The sequence below is a fragment of the Scyliorhinus torazame genome, chromosome 1 (genome assembly GCF_047496885.1).
Source record: "Scyliorhinus torazame isolate Kashiwa2021f chromosome 1, sScyTor2.1, whole genome shotgun sequence".
In the NCBI taxonomy this organism is placed as follows: Eukaryota; Metazoa; Chordata; class Chondrichthyes; order Carcharhiniformes; family Scyliorhinidae; genus Scyliorhinus; species Scyliorhinus torazame.
In genome coordinates, this window is record NC_092707.1 from 52,625,393 (window position 1) to 52,646,496 (window position 21,104).

A 21,104-nucleotide genomic window follows, 5' to 3' on the forward strand; every position below is an offset into this window, starting at 1 on the left:
CACAAAAACCTCCTCTATTAGTACCCTATCCATTCTTTTGGATTCATCAACTCTAGATAGCATCCCCCCAGCTCACAGAATCTCCGTTCTTGTGTCAACGTACTGGCTGAGCGATGTCCTGATCTCAGCCACACCCTTCAAAGTAAAAAGTTGACTGTTCATTGCTAACATCAGTTTCCCAATGCCCTTCTCTTTAATTTCTCACGAAGAACTTTTTAAAAAATTATTAGAAATCCCAAATCCAATTATTTGAAAACTGCTCCAATATTTGAAAATGCTTTTCCAGCAATTCTCACAACAGGATACAAGACAATAAACGATGGTAGAAAATTCCTCCATTACTGCTAGGCTGTATCTTTTTTCAGAAGGTCGCAACATACTGTAAAATTCAGGGCGATCTATTGTTGACACCAACAGTTCAAATTTCACCAACAATGTAAGAAACCTTACAAATTTCAGGGGCATTGAAGTCATTCCTATATTTTATTTATGACACACCGCATGCACAGAAAAACGACCAGCACAAAAGTTGTTTTTTAAAAATAGATATGCTCATTGTCTCTGAATCTTGATTTTACTGTGACATCATAAAAAGATATTCTCTTCTCATGGTGTAAAGATGCACTTTCACAGACTTCATTAATGAAAACCAAAAAAGGATTTATTTATAAAAATTGCACAGCAGTCTTGCAGCTGTAGCCAGCTCCCAAAATGTCTTTGCCTAGGAGCCTCTCTCACCAGGTGGTGATTCCACACTTTTGAATGGTTGCTCAGCTCATGAGACCCTTTACTCTGCTGTGTTGCCCTTTAAAAAAGACAATCACCACATCCCTCCCCTTTAAATCCTTTATAGAATCTTCAACAACTACTTAGTCCGAAATATTAACTATCAACATTATTTATAACTATCCAACTCGTATTGAGGGGGTTTTCTGTTCCTTGTAGAGCAGTGTAATTCGGTTGTCAGAGATGTTTCCACAGGAACTGCAATAACAGGTAATGGGGCTGTTTAGCACAGGGCTAAATCGCTGGCTTTGAAAGCAGACCAAGGCAGGCCAGCAGCACGGTTCGATTCCCGTAACAGCCTCCCCGAACAGGTGCCGGAATGTGGCGAATAGGGGCTTTTCACAGTAACTTCCTTTGAAGCCTACTTGTGACAATGAGCGATTTTCATTTCATTTTCATTCTTCTGGCACAGGTGATTCATCACTATTTACTTCCAAGAAGACATCAATTACATTGATGACAGGGATTTCAGTGCTTATGGGTTCTAAAACATTTCATCATCGACTACTGGAGCGTCTCTCTGCTCAAGTGGCCCACATGTTTATCAATCAGTCGCTCCATGTCCACTTGATGAAAAGTGTCCAGTCAATTCTGGAGATCCAGGTTTCTCATGTCGATGGTTTAATTTACCATAAATGATCGTGCTGTACTATGTGGAATCATGGCTTGCTTTCGGATTACTTGGGCTGGCTTCTACCCTCCCTGTCAAATTTGGAAAGCCAAGGTACAATCTCGTTCGGAGACTACATTTCACTAGCAGTTCTGCTGGTGGAACTCCCATTGCTGCATATGGTGTGGTACGGTAGCCAAGGAGGAATCATAACATTTTGGTCTCCAGTCTTGACAGCCAAACCTGAAGGTTTGACGGATCTCTTGGCTGGTGCATTTGATGTAGGGTGGTAAGGCGTAGTTAGAATGTGATTAATACGGTTGAAAGCAGAAGTTTTGAAACTCAGCAATTGTGAATATGGTCCCAATGTCCGATACCACGATTTCAGTGTGAGTTGAAAAGCTTTAATGTAATCTTTCAATTGTAGCATGTGATATAGATGACTTCACTTCCAAAAAAATGTCCATATATTTTGAGTGTGCATCAATCACAAACAAGAATATTGTGCCCAGGAATGGACCAATCTAATCGATATGGATTTGTATCCTTGGCTGGCGAGTCCATTCCAAAGGATATAGTGGAGCTGTAGCAGGCAACCTTTGGTGCAGATGGCACGGTTTGTCTAGCTTCACAATATCAGCATCAATACAGTCTAACACACAACTCCTGACAAACACCTTCATCTTAAATGATGCCAGGATGAGCCCTGTGAAATTTAGTTAGGAGCATCTCTCTGTCTGGTACAGGAATGACTGCTCTTTCTCCCCAGAGTATGATGCCAACCTGACAATTCCAAATTCTTTCTTGCGGGTAAAGAATGGTTTCAGTTCCTTGGAAACTGGCACGTTTATTTCTCCTACAAGTAATTTGTGAGGGGTGGCACGGTGGTTAGCACCGGTGCATCACAGCACCAAGCACTCGGGTTCGATTCCGGCCCCGGGTCATTGTACGTGTGGAGTTTACACATTCTCCCAGTGTCTGTGTGGGTCTCCTCCCACAACCCCAAAAATGTGCAGGGTTGGTGGATTGGCCATGCTAAAACTGCCCTTTTATTTGGAAAAGAATCGAGTACTGAAGTGGATCTGGATTGGTCCAGTTCCCGATCTACTTCGCCGAGACTGGCAATGTGTCTAAATAATTTAATGCCATGATGAATTCTTGCAGTACTGGAGTGTATGTGACATAATGCAAAAGTCATTTACCGCGTACAGGTCCCACCCTTATTGACCCCTCCTCTAATCTATACCCCCTCCGTCTGCTGACGATTAATTTCCCGCAAAGAAGTCGACGAACGTTGCCACCTCCGGGTGAACCCTAATAGTGACCCTCTCAAGGCGAACTTGACTTTCTCCAAACAGAGAAAGCTAGCCATGTCCGATAGCCAGGTCTCCGTCTTCGGGGGCTTTGAGTCCCTCCATGCTAATAGTATTAGTCTCTGGGCTACCAGGGAAGCAAAGGCAAGAGCATCTGCCTCTTTCTCCTCTTGGATTCCCGGGTCTTCTGACACCCCGGAAATCGCCACCTCTGGACTTAGTGCCACCCTTGTTTCTAACACCGTGGACATGACGTCCGCAAACCCCTGCCAAAATCCCCAAAGCTTTGGACATGTCCAAAACATGTGGATATGGTTCGCCGGTCCTCCCGCACATTTTGCACATCTGTCCTCCACCCCAAAGAATCTGCGCATCCGGGCCACTGTCATGTGAGTCCGGTGAACAACCTTGAATTGTATCAGGCCGAGCCTGGCACATGTTGCGGACGTGTTGACTCTACTCAACGCGTCTGCCCAGAGACCATCCTTCATCTCACCTCCCCCGCCCACCTGTGCTTCAGCTCCTCGGTCTACGTCTCTTCCGACCCCATAACCTCCTTATAAATGTCTGAGACGCTCCCTTCTCCTACCCACCCTCTGGAAACTACCCTGTCCTGAATCCCCCTTAGCGGTCGGAGCGGGAAGGGCGACACCTGTTTACGTTGGAAGTCCTGCACCTGCAGATGCCTGAATTTGTTTCCCCTCGCCAGCCCAAACTGTTCCTCCAGCGCCCTCATACTCGGAAAGCTCCCCTCTATGAACACATCCCCCATCCTCTCAATCCCCACTCTCCACCATAACCGGAACTCCCCGCCCATACTCCCCGGGGCAAACTGGTGATTATCGCAGATTGAGGCCCAGACCGATGCTCCCCCTGCTCCCACATGCTGCCTCCACTGGCCCCAAACTCTCAAGGCCGCCACCACCACTGGACTGGTGGAGTACCGTGCCGGTAGTGATGGCAGAGGCGGCGTTAACAACGCCCCCAAACTGGTGCCCTTACATGAAGCCTCCTCCATACGCACCCATGCCGACCCCTCCCCCACCACCCACTTCCTTATCATGGCTATATTAGCCACCCAGTAATAGGTGCTAAAATTTGGCAGCACCAGCCCACCCTCTCCCCGACTCTGCGAAAGCATTACATTCCTTACTCGCGGAGTCTTGCCCGCTTAGACGAAGCCCGTGATCACTCTGTTGACCTGCTTAAAAAAGGACCGCGGAATAAAGATGGGGAGACACTGAAATACAAATAGGAATCTCGGGAGGACCGTCATCTTCACCGTTTGCACCCTCCCAGCCAGAGACAACGGAAGCGCGTCCCATCTCCGAAAATAGTCCTTCATTTGATCCACCAGACGGGCCAGATTCAATTTTTGCAGCCGGTCCCATTCCCGCGCCACTTGGATGCCTAGATACCTAAAACTTCCTTTTACAAACCTGAACAGCAGCTCTCCCAGTTGCCTCTCCTGCCCCCTCGCCTGGACTGCAAACATCTCACCTTTTCTCCATATTTAGCTTATATCCCGAAAACCGGCCAAATTCCCCTAGAGTCCTCATGATTTCTTCCATCCCCTCTATTGGGACCAAAACGTACAGAAGCAGGTCATCTGCAGAGAGTGAAACCCTGTGCTCCACTCCCCGCAGACCAGTCAACTCCAGCCCCTCGAGGCTCTGAGCAATTGCCAATGGCTCTATAGCCAGCGCAAACAACAGTGGGGCGAGGGGGCATCCCTGTCTCGTCCCCCGGTGCAGTCTAAAATAGTCAGATGTTGTCCTATTCATCCGCACACTTGCCACAGGAGCCTGATACAGTAACCTGACCCAATCAATAAAGCCCCACCCAAATCCGAACCGCCCCAGTATCTCCCACAGATAGTCCCATTCGACCTGACCAAAAGCCTTTTCTGCCTCCATTGCAATCACTACCTCCACCTCCCTACCTTCCGGGGGCATCATGATCACATTTAACGGCCTTCTTACATTGTCCACCAACTGCCTGCCCTTAACAAACCCGGTCCGGTCCTCCCCAATAACTTCCGGAACACAATCATCGATCCTGGAGGACAAAATTTTGGCCAGCAACTTAGCATCTACATTCAACAGGGAGATGGGCCTGTAGGACCCACACAGCTCCAGGTCCTTGTCCCGCTTAAGAATCAGCGAAATCGTTGCCTGTGACATCGTCGGGGGCAACACCCCTCTTCCCCTTGCCTCGTTGAACATCTTCAACAACACCGGCCCCAATATCCCGGAGAACTTGTTATAAAACTCCACTGGGTACCCGTCAGGACCCGGGGCCTTACACGCCTGCATGGCCTTCAAGCTCGCCACTCTCTCCTCCAGCCCAATTGGGGCCCCCAGCCCTTCTACCCACTCCCCGTCCACCTTTGGGAAATTCAGCCCCTCCAAGAAGTGCCTCATCCCCTCCAATCCCGTAGGGTGTTCTGACCTGTACAGCCTGCTGTAGAAATCCCTAAATGCCTTATTCACCGCTACTGAATCACCAACCAGGTTCCCATCTCCGCCCTTCACTTTCCCTATCTCCCTAGCTGCCTCCCTCTTACTAAGCTGCTGTGCAAGCATTCTGCTGGCCTTCTCTCCATGTTCATAGATTGCCCCCCTTGCCTTTCTCAGCTGCTCCACCATCCTCCCTGTGGTCAACAAGCCAAACTCCGCCTGTAACCTCCGCCATTCTCTTAAATGCCCTGCCTCTGGTATCTCCGCATACCTCCTATCAATCTGTAGTAACTCCTTTACCAGTCGGTCCGTCTCCGCCCTGTCCACCTTCTCCCTCTGGGCCCGGATCGAGAGCAGCTCCCCCCTGACCACCACCTTCAGTGCTTCCCACACCACCGCAACTGAAATTTCCCCCGTGTCATTGACCTGCAGGTAGCTCTGAATGCATTTCCTCAGCCACTCGCACACCCCTTCATCCACCAAAAGTCCCACATCTAACCTCCATTGCGGGCGCTGGTTACTGTCTTTACGTAACTGCAGGTCAAGCCAGTGCGGAGCATGGTCTGAGATTGCGATCGCCGAGTACCCAGTGTCCACCACCCCAGCCAGCAAAGCCCTGCTCAAAATAAGGAAATCAATCTGGGAGTACACTTTATGCACGTGTGAGTAGAAGGAGAACTCCTTCACCCTCGGCCACCCAAATCTCCATGGATCCACTGCCCCACTATTATCTCCATAAACCCCCTTAGTTCCTTTGCCATTGCTGGCACCCTGCCCATTTTCCAGCTTGACCGGTCTAAGCCCGGGTCCATAACTGTATTAAAGTCCCCTCCCATGACCAACCTGTGCGAGTCCAGGTCCGGTATCTTCCCCAGCATCTTCTTTATAAACTCCACATCATCCCAATTTGGCGCATACACATTTACTAATACCACCTGCACCCCCTCTAGCTTCCCACCGTATATAATCTCCCACGTCAGAGACTATTCTACCCGCCTCAAACACCATCCGCTTATTGATCAGGATCGCGACCCCTCTGGTCCTTGAATCTAGTCCCGAGTGAAAGACCTGACTGACCCAGCCTTTCCTCAGTCTAACCTGGTCCGGTGCCTTAAGGTGCGTCTCCTGCAACATTACCACGTCCGCCTTTAATCCCCTAAGATGCGCGAACACACGTGCCCTTTTGACCGGCCCATTTAACCCTCGAACATTCCAGGTGATCAGCCTAGTTGGGGGGGGGCTCATTGCGTGCGCCCCCCCCCCCCCCTCCGCCGATCAGCCATCCCCTATTTTAGGCCCACCTCCAGCCCGTGCTCCGCGCCTCCACCGGTCCATCCCTAGGCAGCCCCCGCCCCCAACTTCCTCTCTGTCCCTCAGCCCAAATCCCTCCCTCATCAGCAGAACATTCATCCCCCACCCCACCCCCAGTCACCCTGTACCCAACCCCTTTACTAAACCAAACATATGCACACCCCCCACTGCGCTTCAGTGAGCTGGCTTGCCCAGCTAGCTTGGCACCAGATAATCAGTCTCCCACTTATTGTTCCCTCCGCCCCCCTATTGTTCCCTCCCCACCGCTCATACAAAAACTCCAACATTAAACAATCCCCACACAATTGCCCAACAACCTATTGTTCCCTCCCCCCCCCCCCCACTCCCACCTATTGTTCCCTCCCCACCCTCATCCCCCCCCCACTCCCACCTATTGTTCCCTCCCCACCCTCATCCCCCCCCCACTCCCACCTATTGTTCCCTCCCCACCCTCATCCCCCCCCCCACTCCCACCTATTGTTCCCTCCCCACCCTCATCCCCCCCCCACTCCCACCTATTGTTCCCTCCCCCCCGCTCATACAAACAAAAAAACACCAAGATCAAAACAAGCACCCCTCCATCCCCCAACAGTGAAAATGAAAACCTTAACTCACTCAGCTCTACCGCTGGTTCCAAATCAATGCAAACGGCATCACAAACATCTTCCATGAAACGCAAAAGGGGAAACTTTTTACAAAAACAGAAACAAAAACATGAACGTTGCAGCCAAGTTCAAAAGTTCTCAATCCATCACCAGCCCTTTCTTTTTCGCAAAGTCCAACGCTTCCTCAGGCGACTCGAAGTAGAAGTGCTGGTCCTCATGCATGACCCACAGACGGGCTGGGTATAACAGTCCAAACTTCATCTTTTTCTTAAAGGATCGACCTGGTCTGGTTGAAGCCTGCTCTCCTCCTGGCCACCTCTACACTCAGGTCCTGGTAAAGCCGCAGGATCCTATTGTCCCATTTACAGCTCTGTCTGTTTAGCCCACTGCAGAATACGCTCCTTATCAGAGAACCTGTGGAATCTCACCACAATGGGCCTTGGGGGTCTCCCATTTGCTGCTTCCTCGCGAGTGCTCTGTGAGCCTTATCCACCTCCAAGGGCCGGGAGAATGCCCCATCCCCCAGCAGCTTCTCAAACATGCCTGCGACGTATGCCCCAGCATCCGTTTCTTCGGACCCCTCCGGGAACCTGACATTTCTTAGGTTCTGCCGGCGGGACCTATTCGCTAAGTCCTCCACCTTCTCAGAAGCTTCTTTTGCTGGTCCCTCAGCACCCCCACCTCCAGCTCCAGCTCCACCGCGGTCTGATAATCCTCCTGCTCAGCCAGTGCCTTCTCCACCTTCTGGATCGCCCGATCCTGGGCATCCAATCTATGCTCCAACCGCTCAATCGACTCTTTTATCGGGTCCAAGCAGTCCCATTTCTGCGTAGCAAAGCCTTCCTGAATGACTTGCATCAGCTGCTCCATAGACTGCTGGGTGGACAAGCTAGAGGTCCGAACCTCCGCCATGCTGTCTTCTGTTGCAGCTACAGCCCAAGCCGTCTCTATTTTCTTGTTTCTGCCCTTACGAACACTTCTAGTCCTTCTCCCATGCACTGAAATGGGAATTCAGTAAACAACTGCCACTAACATCCGTTTTACAATTCAAGTCCGGTAGAACAACGGGGGAAAGGTCCAAAGGTCCGACCAGAGTGGGAGCCACCAAATGTGAGACTTACTCCTTCATGCCGCCACCGGATGTCGATGCCAAAGATTATTGATAATCTTTCCTTCTTGATTTGTGAGTAGCCTTTTTCAGCCTGGGAGCAGTCATCCATCACATGGGACAACACTGCACCAACACCATATGGAGAGGTGTCGAAGAACAACATCAGTTCTTCAGATGGGTTGAAGTGTACTGGAAGGTTTGAGGATTCAACAATTGTTTTACTCTGTTGAAAGCTTCCTCCTGGGCAGCCTTCTGAGGCCAACGATGGTGTTTTAGGGGCCAATACCAATACCAAGGGGGCCAATACCATCGAGCAGATTGGTTAATAGAAGAAAAAAACTGTTCATAGTAGTTTACCATCCACAAACACAAATTGCGTTCAGTTGTGTTTGTGGGGGCGGCACCTCCTTTATCGCCTTGACCTCGTCTTCCACAGGGTGTAATCCTTGTACATCTACACAGTGCCCCAGTAAGTCACCTCACCTCGGTGGCATGAAAGGTGTACTTCTCTTTCTCAAGGTGAACTCCAGCCTTGTGAAATCTCCTCCTCAACATTTCTTCTGAGTTTGCTACATGTTTGGGCTCTGTCAATCCAGTTATAAGGACATCATTAAGGTATACCAAAACCCACTGTAGCCCTTGTAGCAGACTCTCCATTATCCTTAGGAATATTGCACATGCCGAAGACACAACAAAAGGCAGAAGCGTGTATGGAATAGGTCGTTGTGTGTTTATTGTGACATATCCCCAGGAAGCATCATTTAATTCGACTTGCTGGTATGCGTGACTCATATCCAGTTGAGCAGGATTGACCTCCTACCAGCTTTACATAATAAAAGGTTTCCAATTCTCGGGATTGGATATTTATCCAACTTAGCGGCCTGATTAACTGTTAACGTATAATTACCACAAACGCGGAAGATCTTGTCCAGAGACTATAAAAGTCTGTCCATTCAGAGAAGTGAAGTGGCTGGATAATGCTTAATTCTTCCAACCTGTTTAATGGAGTATCCACTTTCTCTTGTAAGGCATACAGTACCGGTCTTGCCCTAAAGAAATCGGGGAGTCGCCTCAGGATCCACACAAATCTGCTTTCCATAGCTTACAGGTACCAATGTGGTGCTTTTTATTGCTTCTCCTGTATAAGTCGTCAACTTGGCAGAAATGCTCCTCCAAGTTCAATGGTTTTGACTCCCGCTCCAAGGTACTGAAATGTATGCTCGCCCATCACAGTGGCTGATGCCGCTGTGTCCACTTCCATCATAAGAGGCTTCCCATTCACCCAGAGCTTTACAGTAATAGGGTCTATCTTGCCTGTTTTTAGATCACTAGAATCTCAGGTGCGAGGCTCTTCCCATTGTATACTTGTAACACCTTGGTAACATCTTGGCTGATCGATTACTCAACGACCTTGACTTAGCTCTGCACTGCTTTTATTAACTTCTGAGACAATAAAAACCACTCAACCACCTTAAACCGACATGATTCAGGAGTGTGGTTACCCCCACATCGGTAACAATCCATTTTAAGCGTTACTGATTGATTGTCTTTTCTGAACCTTTTCGTTTTGTTGGTGGCTTATGGAACATGATGGATCTTGAGCTATTGCCACCTCAGAAAAAAGCCACCAATGAATAACATAGCATTTAAAAGTAGATAGGTACTCAAATTCTTCCTCAATTCATTTTAAGGGGCAGGGAAAAAGACTGCAGAACATTTCCCTGGGAGATTAAATGCATTTCAAAAATGACATGCAGTCTGCGGTGGGAATCAGCATGATTAAGTGGCCTTTCCTCATCTTAGAAGGTTTAAGAGAAAAACAGGATTTCACGAAGACAAAAACAGAATCATTACAGAAGGAAGCCATTTGGCCCATTCAGTCCGTAACAGATCTCTGTAGAGCAACCCAATCAGTCCCATTCCCCCCACACTGATTCCATAACCCTGCAAAGTTTATTTCCCAAGTAACAATCCAGAAGGGGCAGCATGGTGGCATAGTGGTTAGCACAGCTGCATACAGCGCTGAAGACCCAGGTTTGATGCCGGCCCTGGGTCACTGTCCGTGAGGAGTTTGCACATTCTCCCAGTGTTTGTGTGGGTCTCTCACCCCCACAACCAAAAAGGTGTGCAGGGTAGGTGAATTGGCCATGCTAAATTGCCCTTAATTGGAAAAAAGAATTGGGTACTCTAAATTTATGAAACAAAAGTAGCGATCCAGTATGTGAAAATAATTTCGCAACATTATGTTTCAGACTGACTTTTAAGATGGATGCATTTTGTAAAAATTGACTTTGCCACTATCGAGTTTAAAGTGAAACTTTAGCCGAGTGTAGCTAAGTTCAATTTTAGGATTCACGCAGATCATCTGGCTGGCACGTCAGGACGGTACTGTGCTGTGGACTGCTTCCTTGTTGGAGTTGCCACCTTTCTCGCAAGGCATTAAATCAAGAACTCTTCCAGCTATTCAAGTAAATATAAAATATCTCATAGTACCCTGAATAGGAGCAAGGGGTTCTCTCAAGATCCTCAATCAACATTCAAGCAGTTTAATTGGTCATTCATTACAGTGTTATCAGTGGAGCCATAGTGTCAGAAATTAATAGTTATACTGCTCAACAAAATGAAGCTGGACTACACTTCAAAAACAGTAACTAACCGACTATATGTTGCTGCGGTGCTATACAAATGCTTATTTAAACTTTGTTCGTTCTTGGGACTGGCCGTCATGTTAACATTCCTGTATTTTAAATATAATTGTTAATCCATGTAAACCATGTCAACAAATGAATTAAAACAGGAGCAGCACCTTAATCCAGGTCCTAAACGGGAAAATTAAATAGGTATTTAGGGTAGGTTAACAAGCTTGTTAAAGTAATGCATAGAGGAACTAAACTAACGAATACTAAATATTGCAACGGTAAATTAAATCCATTGTCGTTTAGGACAAGAGTTTAATTGCCACCTGTAATAAAATATCCTACGGCAGGTATGTGTAGCATTTTAAGTGAGGCAGTGAACAAAAGATCAACATTGTGGAGAGTGGTGCTTTTCTCACCCCCAAGCAAAATAACTTTGTACCTTTAAATCCCTCCTCATCTAATACCAGTGTGTAGTCATCAGGCATTTCAGTCAGGCTGAAAAACTTACACCTGCAGAAACAGAAGATAGGGTTATTAGCATAATGCAATGCATAATTCAGGGCACCTCCTTGCTGAATGGAGCGTGGAAAAAATAGGCAGTTGTTCATTCTAATTACCAAGAATTGTATTAACCCAGCCAGCACCGAGAGAGGTTAGGCAGAAGAAAACTTCCCCAGTCAACTTTTTTTTTTTTTTAAAGCTTTGTTTCTGCAATACAGGAACATTATCATTCTATAAATATAGAAACATAGAAAATAGGCACACGAGTAGGCCATTCAGCCCTTCGAGCCTGCACCACCATTCAATATGATCATAGCTAATCATGCAAATTCAGTATCCCACTTCCGCTTTCTCTCCATACCCCATGATCTCTTTAACCGCAAGGGCCACATCCAGACGTCCAGCTCCCTCTTGAATATATCCAATGAACTTGCCCCAACTTGCCTCTGTGGTAGAGAATTCCACAAATTCACAATTCTCTGAGAGGAGAAGTTCTTCCTCATCTCAGTCCTGAACGGTTTACCCCTTATTTTTAAGGTGGTTTACCCCTTATTTCTGAGGGTGTGACCCCTAGTTCTGGACGTCCCCAACATTGGGAACATTGTACCCGCATCTAGCCTGACCAGTCCCATCAGGATTTTATATGTTTCGGGCAGCACGGTGGATATGTTTCTATGAGATCCCCTCCCATTCTTCTAAACTCCAGCGAGTATAAGCCCAGTCAATCCAGTCTTTCTTCATATATCAATCCTGCAATCCAGGAATTAGCCTGCTGAACCTTCGCTGGAGACCGTCAATAGCAAGAATATCCTTCCTCAAACTAGGAGACCAAAACCGCACACAATACTCAAGGTGTGGCCTCACCAAGGCCCTGTATAACTGCAGCAAGACATCCCTACTCCTGTACTCAAATCCTCTCGCTATGAAGGCCAGCATGCCATTAACTTTCCTCACCGCCTGCTGTACCTGCATGTCAACATTCAGCGACTGTTCCACCATGACACCAGATCTCATTGCGCTTCCCATTTTCCTGAACTGCCACCATTCAGATAATAATCTGCCTTCCTGTTTTTACCACCAAAGTGGATAACCTCCCACTTACCCACATTATATTGCATTTGCCAAGTATTTGCCCACCCAGCCAGCCTGTCCAAGTCACCCTGCAGCCTCTTTGCATTCTCCTCACAGCAGACACTGTCACCCAGTTTAGTGTAATCTGCAAATTTAGAGATATTGCATGCAATTCCTTCGTCCAAATCATTAATGTATATTGTGAACAGCTGGGGTCCCAATACTGAACCCTGCAGTACCCCACTAGTCACTGCCTGCCACTCTGAAAATAACCCGTTTATTCCCACTCTCTGCTCCCTGTCTGCCAACCAGTTCTCTATCCACGTCAATACATTACCCCCAATACCATGAGCTTTAATTTTGATGATTCCCATTGTACTGTTACGATTGTGTGTTTAAGATCAACGGTATTATGCAGCATCTTATTCTTATAGGAGTTAATAAAAACACATTTAAAACACACTCTCATATCCCTCAAGTAAGCAATGATCCTGGAACCTGCACCAAAGGCACATCAGTAAAAATGTAGGGAGTTCATATTATCAACACAAAATTGAACGCAAAGAATACCTTGGTATTGGTGCTGCACCATTAACACGTATCAATCTTGCTAAGTGTCTGATTCCATTTCAAATGATTCCAGTTTAAATTCTTGTGACAATGTGTCTTAAGTTGCCTTTATAAAAGCCACGGTCAATTCCTATTTAGAAGTCATTAGTTTAGGAGGTAATGTAAAAGTCAGAGGTAATAGCACACTGCATTTAGTATTAACTGTGTTATCAGGGTATATTTGTAAATAACCCTTCGATTTAAATAGGCTTTTTTTTCTAAATGACAAATCTAACATTGCATAATTTACTTTAACACCCCTGTCACTTGTGCTGCCTCAACCTGCATGCTATTGTCATCTCCAACGCAATCATTCCAATGCTCTCCTTGCTGGTCTACCATCATTCGCTCTTCAAAAAGGGCGAGTTCACCCAAACTCGGTTGCCCATATCCTTTTACTGCAAAGTGTCGTTCATTCACTTCACATGTGCTCGCAAAGCTTGGCCTACCCAATATTTTGATTTTAAAAGTTACATCCTCATGTTCAAATCCTTCCATGGTTTTGCACCTCTCAATCTCAGCCAGGTTTCCCAGCTACTGATTAGCCAACTCCCAAGAATCTGTTGTCCTCCAACTTTGGCTTCTTATGCATCCTCCTCTTCCTTCCCCTCACTCTGGAATTGCTTCCCCAAATCTCCCAGTCCCCCATTAAAACACTTCATGTGAGTCACAGTCCTAATATCTCATCATTTAGCTCTTGGTCAATATGTTTCTGGTCATACTTGTGAAGTGCCTTGGGGTGTCTTACCATATTAAAAGGCGCTATATAAATGCATGTAGTTACTGTGGAAGCCCAATATAACAAATTGATTATATATCAAGTTAAAGTTTTGCTGCAGTAGACACTTTTAATTGCAGATTAAAATCTGAATTTAAAATGCTGGAAGAATTTAGGTCTGGCAGCACCCAAGGAGAGAAAACAGAGTTAACGGATATAAATTATCAGAACTGCTGTGAGTCATAACGGACTCAAAACATTAACTCAGGTTCTCTGTCCACAGGTGTTGCCAGACATGCTTACCCTGTGTGATGACAATCACTCTTGTTGGATCCAGTGATCCCCTTGCCTTGGCACCAGATTCAAAGTGGCATCAGGAAAAGAGGAAATCCACACACCACAGGGATTACTAGATCCTAGTGGGCAGCTTTCTTTGGGGACAGTGGGAAATGGGTTTCCTCCGGGTGCTCCGGTTTCCTCCCACAAATCCCGAAAGATGAGCTTGTTAGTTAATTGGACTCGGAATTCTCCCTCAGTGTACCCGAACAGATGACGGAGTATGGCGACTAGGGGCTTTCCACAGTAACTTCATTAAAGTGTTAATGTAATCCTACTTGTGATAATAATAAAGATTACTTCACTGCTGACCGTGAAATCGGGAGCAATACCTGCCACTGCAGGTATGTTAGCCGGTAAATGACCCTTTCAAACAAGAGCAACGGCACCATGTCTAACCAGGAACAACTAATGAAAAGTACTGCAACATTCCACTTATGGCAAATAGAACTTCGGCAGATGAATGATCACTCACCAACTAAATATTTTACCCAAATTCTGAAGTCACAGTGGAGTCTAGTGTTTCTACAGTTACCATTCTTTTACATTCTGATCTTAAAATTACTGTCAATATGCAAGTGTTATTCCATTACATTGGCAGGAACCATGCACTGAGGAATTTACATTAATACACAATAAAAACACTTTCAAGTATTATAAGTGGGCAAGCACTTCCTGTAGCTTTCAAGGAGGTGTGACTTGGCAGGTTTCTTATGTTGCTCTGGAATATATTTCAGCCAGCCACAGTATGGCTTGTTCCCAAGGTACAGAGTACACACTGATGTAATACTTAGCCTATCATATCCAGTGTTTCAAATGGCACGAGAACTAGGTAAAGGGAGGAGAATTATGGGGTTAGAGCTTATATATAAAAGTACAGCATCAATGCAAGTATTTTTGAGCCAACAACAAATACCTATAAATTGCCTTTAATATAATAATATCCCAAAGCGTTTCACAGGGCATTATAAAACATTAAAATGGATTAAATTGCTACAAGTGCTAATAAACTGATCACACTAAATCACCCCTCATCTTTCTCTCTATGATTACAAAGCAAAAACATTCAACAACATTTAACAGTGTCCATATATATTGCCCAGTACAGAACAAAAAGGCATTTGCCTGAAGTACCACATTCACAGCCTAAAATAGTCACGGTAATCTGGCCAGTTCTAAATCGATGCATGATGGTCTCTATTTTGTTTAGAGAATGGGTGATCAGCTGAGTGTGGACACAAACGTTATTTTAAAATCACCGAAGTAAATGATGCTTAAATTCCCTTCATTAAGTCACAAAATATAATGCACAGAACTAAATGAAGGCAAATCACACCTTAGTTGACAATAAGGCAGGCCTCACCTAGAACTAATGAATAAACTGTTCTCATCTGGCTCTTACAAAAGCAGGATAACACAGGTGCTGGAAATCTGCTCTAAAACATGCTGGAAACACTCAGCAGATCTGACAGACCTTAAAACTCGGTTTAGCTCTCCACAAATTCTGCCAGACTCACCGAGTGCTTCCAGCATTTTCTGTTTATGACCCATCAGGATAGTGGCTGAATTCTTACAGCTGGATTCACAAATTTAAATTACCTCGCACATTTCCTGCACCAAATGTCTCTGCAATAGTGTTTGTCACTGTAGAGTTCCTACTGATGTTGTCATACCTAACTCAAGGGCTGAAATATTCTTAACTTCCCTCCCTACTCAAACAATAATATTTCCTCCTGTATGTTAACACTTTCTCTGTCGTTTGTGCATTCTCAAACACTTGGATTGTTTCTGCATTCTCAACACATTAGTACATATAAATTTATTACTGCCATGTCTAAATTGATCATCAGCTACCAGAGGTCAGATAAAATATTTAATAAAACCAGATAGAAACGCTTTACTTGCCCTGTAGGACTTTTGACATGGCACTCACAAAAAGTGCAAGTTGTGGATCAATGTACACAGACACATAATAAGAAGAAATAACTTTTACCTCACCTTCCTTTAATATCGGTGGAATGCCTGACAGAAAATGAAGCAGATGATGCATTATTTTAAAGAAAGCAGAGGATGAAGATCAGGAAGACAACTTTTCCTCATTTTAGGGCTGGAGTCCTAAAACTGCTTTGCATATAACAATTTAAATAACACACCAAGAGTGAAAGAACTCTACAGCCAATGAATTCCAAGTGTAGGTGCTATTGAAAAGTAGAGAAAAAGAGCAGCAGCCAATTTGCACACAGCAAGGCTGTACAAACAGGGCAATGAGATAAATCATCAGGTGATGGGATCATTTACAACCTTGAAGGGCAGATGGGGCCTCAGTTTATCACAACAACAGAAACAAGGCAACTTTGGCAGTCCAGCACCCCCTCTGTACAACACAGAAGAACAATTTGTAAATTTTCCCTCGGCACATTTAGTTACACTCATTCAATGGTAACATTTGATAGCAGTTTCCTGATTTACTATACAGGTTTCTGACAAAACCGGTGCTCCTATGTTTGCCTGTGATAATGCTGCCATGAGTGTAACATATTGTGTATTCATACAAATAGGTCAAACAAACAGGATCCTCAAAAACCTAAATTACCCCATGGAGTGCAAATGCACGATTATGTGGCGTATGAGACGATGCTGATCGGCAGGTGTTAAAATAAAAACATATTAAAATAATTTGTACAGAGGGAGATTATGCTCAGGATTAAAATCTTTCATTAAAAAAAGTTACTTTTGCACAGAGGTATTGGCAGCTTTGGGCTTTGCAGTATTATTGTTGTAGAACATTATTTGGTCCATGTGTTTTTGGGAGTGGCCAGAAGTAAAAAGTATATTCAGCACTAAGTCTGGGAAACTCTATACAATTGCTCATTTATTTTTGTAACGATTGGCTTTATGAAATCAACTTTGGAAAACAATGACGTGCAACATTTATTTTACTTGCCTGCTGCTTCAGCAACCTATTGAACCTCCAATCCCAAACGTCAAACCAAAAGATCCAATTTCAATACCAGCCAGCCCTAATTTGGAGTTTTTCAAACAGGTATCTAGGAGCAGGAGAGACGGTAATCCATACTCTACAAACAAAAAGTCCATTTGCCAACAGATCAACCATGAAATTAGCAGAGCAGCTCCCTTCCAAGTGAATGATGGAAATTGTTAGGGTTCCGCAAGTTGCTGGCAGACAAAGTATGTGTAGTTCTCTGAATGGGTAGAATCATGAAAGGGAGCAAATCGCGTTCAAAATATTTCCCCGAAATAATGGACCCGTTTTAACATCACAATTTCAATCTCGATTTATCCACCACAGCAAGAATCTGGCATGTCTCTCACTCCTAGCCTCAATGAGGTAATACGAGGAACATTACTGATAAACAACTGGTTAGTCATATGCAAAGACCAGAAATGCTCACAAAAGGGCCCTTACTAGCATACAAAAATTAGAAAATATCAGTTGGTCTTCTCTAGTTTACTGGTGAGCATGGTTCACCCACTGAAGAGCAGAGGTCGTGTTGAAGGTCAGGGGTCCTCCACCATTGAAAGAAGTCTTAAAGACAGCATCTTTGACATTATTGTGGCATCATTTGCAGTTAACTCCCTTTCAAATGTAACTGCAAATAAAGGCTCTCCTCTGTATCTTCAGTTTTCAAAAAGGAGCACAGCTTCTCGCAATTTCTTGGGAGATGTTTATTACTGAAGTACAATTACATAAAAAAAAGGAACCGAGAAGAAACCGCTTTCCAGTGAACAGTGAGAATGTGGAACTTGCCACCACATTAAGTAGTCGAGGCAAAACGCATTTAAGGAAAAGCTGAATATCTACATGGCGGAGAAAGAAACAGAAGGCATTATGGAGAGAGTTAGGTAATGTGGGACATAAGCGTTGGCATAGAGTATGGGATGCGGGTGGACCATGCTCATTTTTAGACCGCTTTTCAGTAAACAAGAAGGCTAAATGATCTTTTCTAATTTTTGTATGCTGATGAGACCGCTTTTGTAATTTTGCAATTCTGGTCTTTACATACGACTAACAGGCTGTTTATCATGGTCAGCACAACATTGTGGGCTGAAGGGCCTGTACTGTGCTGTACTTTTCTATATTCTATTACCTCATTCAGGCAGCAGTGAGGGGCATTCCAGATTCTTACTATTTTGTTTGCTGGGGTGGATAAACCGTGATTGAAACTGCGATGTCAAGGGCGGCAGTGGTTAGCACTGCTGCCGACGGCGCTGAGGACCTGGTTCGATCCCAGCCCGGGTGGAGTTTGCACATTCTCCCTGTGTCTGCGTGGGTCTCGCTCCCACAACCCAAAGATGTGCTGATTAGGTGGATTGGCCACACTAAATTGCCCCTTAATTGGAAAAAAAATAATTGGGTACCCCAAATTTATTTTTAAAGAAATTGCAATGTTAAAGAGGTCCATTATCTTGCAAGAAATATTTTTGAATGGAATTGGCAGCTTCTGTGCTATAAATGCCACACAAATACAAAAAAGTAGTAGTGCCATATCTGGGAGTCTTCCATCATTAGAAAGAACATAGTCAAGGAGGGCTAGCCATCATCTTTGTTATTTTTTTCCTTTGCTGTTTGTGGAATCTTGCTGCACACCATTACCACACTTGCCTACATAATAAAGTGTCATTCAAAAGCAAGTTGCCGGGCAGTACGGTGGCACAGTGGTTACCACTGCTGCCTCACAGTACCGAGGTCCCAGGTTCGATCCTGGCTCTGGGTCACTGTCCGTGTCGAGTTTGCACATTCTCCCTGTGTTTGCGTGGGTTTCACCCCCACAACCCAAAGGTGTGCAGGTAGGCCACGCTAAATTGCCCCTTAATTGGAAAAAATTAATTGGAACTCTAATTTTTTTTTAAGCAAGTTGCTGAATGTGTTTTGGGACATCCTGTAGATGTAGAAGGTGCAAGTTCTTTGAAAACCCTCAATTTTGGCATGTGCAGGAATAAACACACCCACAGAGCGGATCACAGTTAGGCCCTCACTTATCTCAAGCCAAATGTCTTGATGCTTTTAGGCAATGATAAAGACCAGCACCCCAGGCCAGCAGCACCCCTCTTCCCTGTTCACAGAAATTAACTGGCAACACCCCCACAGCAATGTCCCAACCCAGACCATCCAACCAGTGTACAGGCTATGCAGTGGAACTAGGGCCTTGTGGAAGTGAGCAGAACTGCCAGAGTTTACCTCCCGGCGAAGTAAAAACAAACGCTGGGTGAAGCAGAGTCAAATAACAAGACTTGGGTTTCAACGTAGGGGGGGGATTGTAGAACTCGTTGCACAAGAGAGGAACATTTCTAGACGCACCCATCCTTCCCATGAATACATCCAGGACCTTTTAATCCCACCCAAAGTGGGTCTGTAGACTAATGTAAAATTAGGCTAAATATTTCACCTGAATATTGCTAACACCCCAATTGGGTGGTCTTTCTGTTTTCCTACTGAAGTTCAAGTAGCAGTACTTTCTGAACTTAAAGCTACAGTCCACAAAGCCAAAGCTGTAGGAACAAGAGTTTTCGATATGACCGACTTCACAGAGTAAATGTAGACAAAAAAAAATAGGTGAAAAATGTACCAGTTTCCGCCAAAAACACAACAACATGAAAATCGTACCTTTAACTAACTCAACATCCAAACTCTTTTCAGATTAGACTTTAATTCCCAATTTTTAAAAGCCAATAGCACAAGGGCGCCGGTGCCGGGCGGGGGTAAGGCGCTCCGTTACCTGCTCTTGTCCCGCAAGAAGACGAGCTTGATGAGCCCGTGGGTGTAACGCTCCAGCCCGGCTTTGCTGAGGCTCGTCACCCGGAGCCGGTGCTCCAGGATGTGAAGGTCCATTTCTCTCGCACACTCTGGAGTCGAATAAAATGTCCGGTCCGCCCGGGCAAATCGCATGGGTTTATTTGGAATGTGCTCTTAAAACAACACAAAAAAAAACGCGCGCACACCGAGTTGTTAAAGAGAGAGAGAGAGAAAGGTTGCGCCAGATGCGAGCGCTGTTACATCAGAAAAACCTGAATGCAACCCTCTGTTAAAGCTCTTGTTCCGGGGCTGCCCTCACGTTTAAATGGGCAATGCTTCACTTCCGAGCTCAGCCACGCTCCTCCTCCCCGCCCCCCCCCCCCCCCCCCAACTAACCTCGTCTGTTGCACAGAGAGTGCAGAATGAAGAAAGCCCACTTCGACGTGTTAAACCGGATTGGAAAGGACTTAAGTCCATCTGGAAATCTGCCCCTATGGTATTTTTCTCCCTGAAACCGGGCAGGGTTAATAAAAGCACTGTGGATGTTGGAAATCTGAAACAAAAGGAGAAAATGCTGGATAAAGCTGACGGGTCAGGCAGCAGCGGAGAAGAGAGAAACAGAGTTAACGTTTCGAGTCCCTGCGGTTCTTCTTCAGAGCCCAAGAGGGGTAGAAATGTGTCATCACGAGCATCAAACGTTAACTCTTGTTTCTCTCTCCACAGATGCTGCCAGACCTGCTGAGTCTATCCAGCATTTTCTGTTTGGACAGAGTTAATGTTAGGGTGCCAGGACAACATGCGTGGTGTCTGCTTCCTCCGATATTTCTGAGCACCTAGGTAATGATCCAATGGTGACAACAACTTTTTCAGATCCTGTTTACTCAGGGTCAAGAATTAAAGCCTTGAGTCAGACCCGAAACTAAGCATCCTATCTGGCTGCATCACAGCCTGGCCCAAGACCGCAAGAAACTTCGGAGAGTCGTGAACACCGTCCACTCCATCACACAAACCCGCATCCCATCCATTGACTATCTACACCTCCCGCTGCCTTGGGAAAGCGGGCAGCATAATCAAAGACCCCTCCCACCCGGCTTACTCACTCTTCCAACTTCTTCCATCGGGCAGGAGATACAGGCATGAACAGATTCAAAAACAGCTTCTTCCCCGCTGTTACGACTCCTAAATGACCCTCTTATGCACTGACCTGATTAATACTACACTCCTGTATGCTTTACCTATGCCGGAGGGTCTGGGTATTTACATTGTGTACCTTGTGTCGC

At 45.5% G+C, this 21,104-nt stretch overlaps 1 protein-coding gene across 2 annotated transcripts in view; it reads right to left on the reverse strand.

Moving 5' to 3' along the window:
• Window positions 1-20,413, reverse strand: part of LOC140404176 (cytosolic arginine sensor for mTORC1 subunit 2-like) — a 96,651-nt gene extending 76,238 nt beyond the window's left edge. The window contains exons 1-2 of one of the 2 annotated variants that reach the window (XM_072492634.1): window positions 20,221-20,413; window positions 11,274-11,344 (exon numbers count right to left, since the gene is read on the reverse strand). In XM_072492634.1, coding sequence (XP_072348735.1) covers window positions 11,274-11,319 — 46 coding nt within the window. In that variant the 5' untranslated portion in view covers window positions 11,320-11,344; window positions 20,221-20,413. Of the gene's footprint in view, window positions 1-11,273; window positions 11,345-19,807; window positions 20,153-20,220 lie in introns of those variants that run through there. The other variant, XM_072492582.1, reaches the window with a different exon arrangement.
• Between the last annotated feature and the right edge of the window lie 691 nt (window positions 20,414-21,104).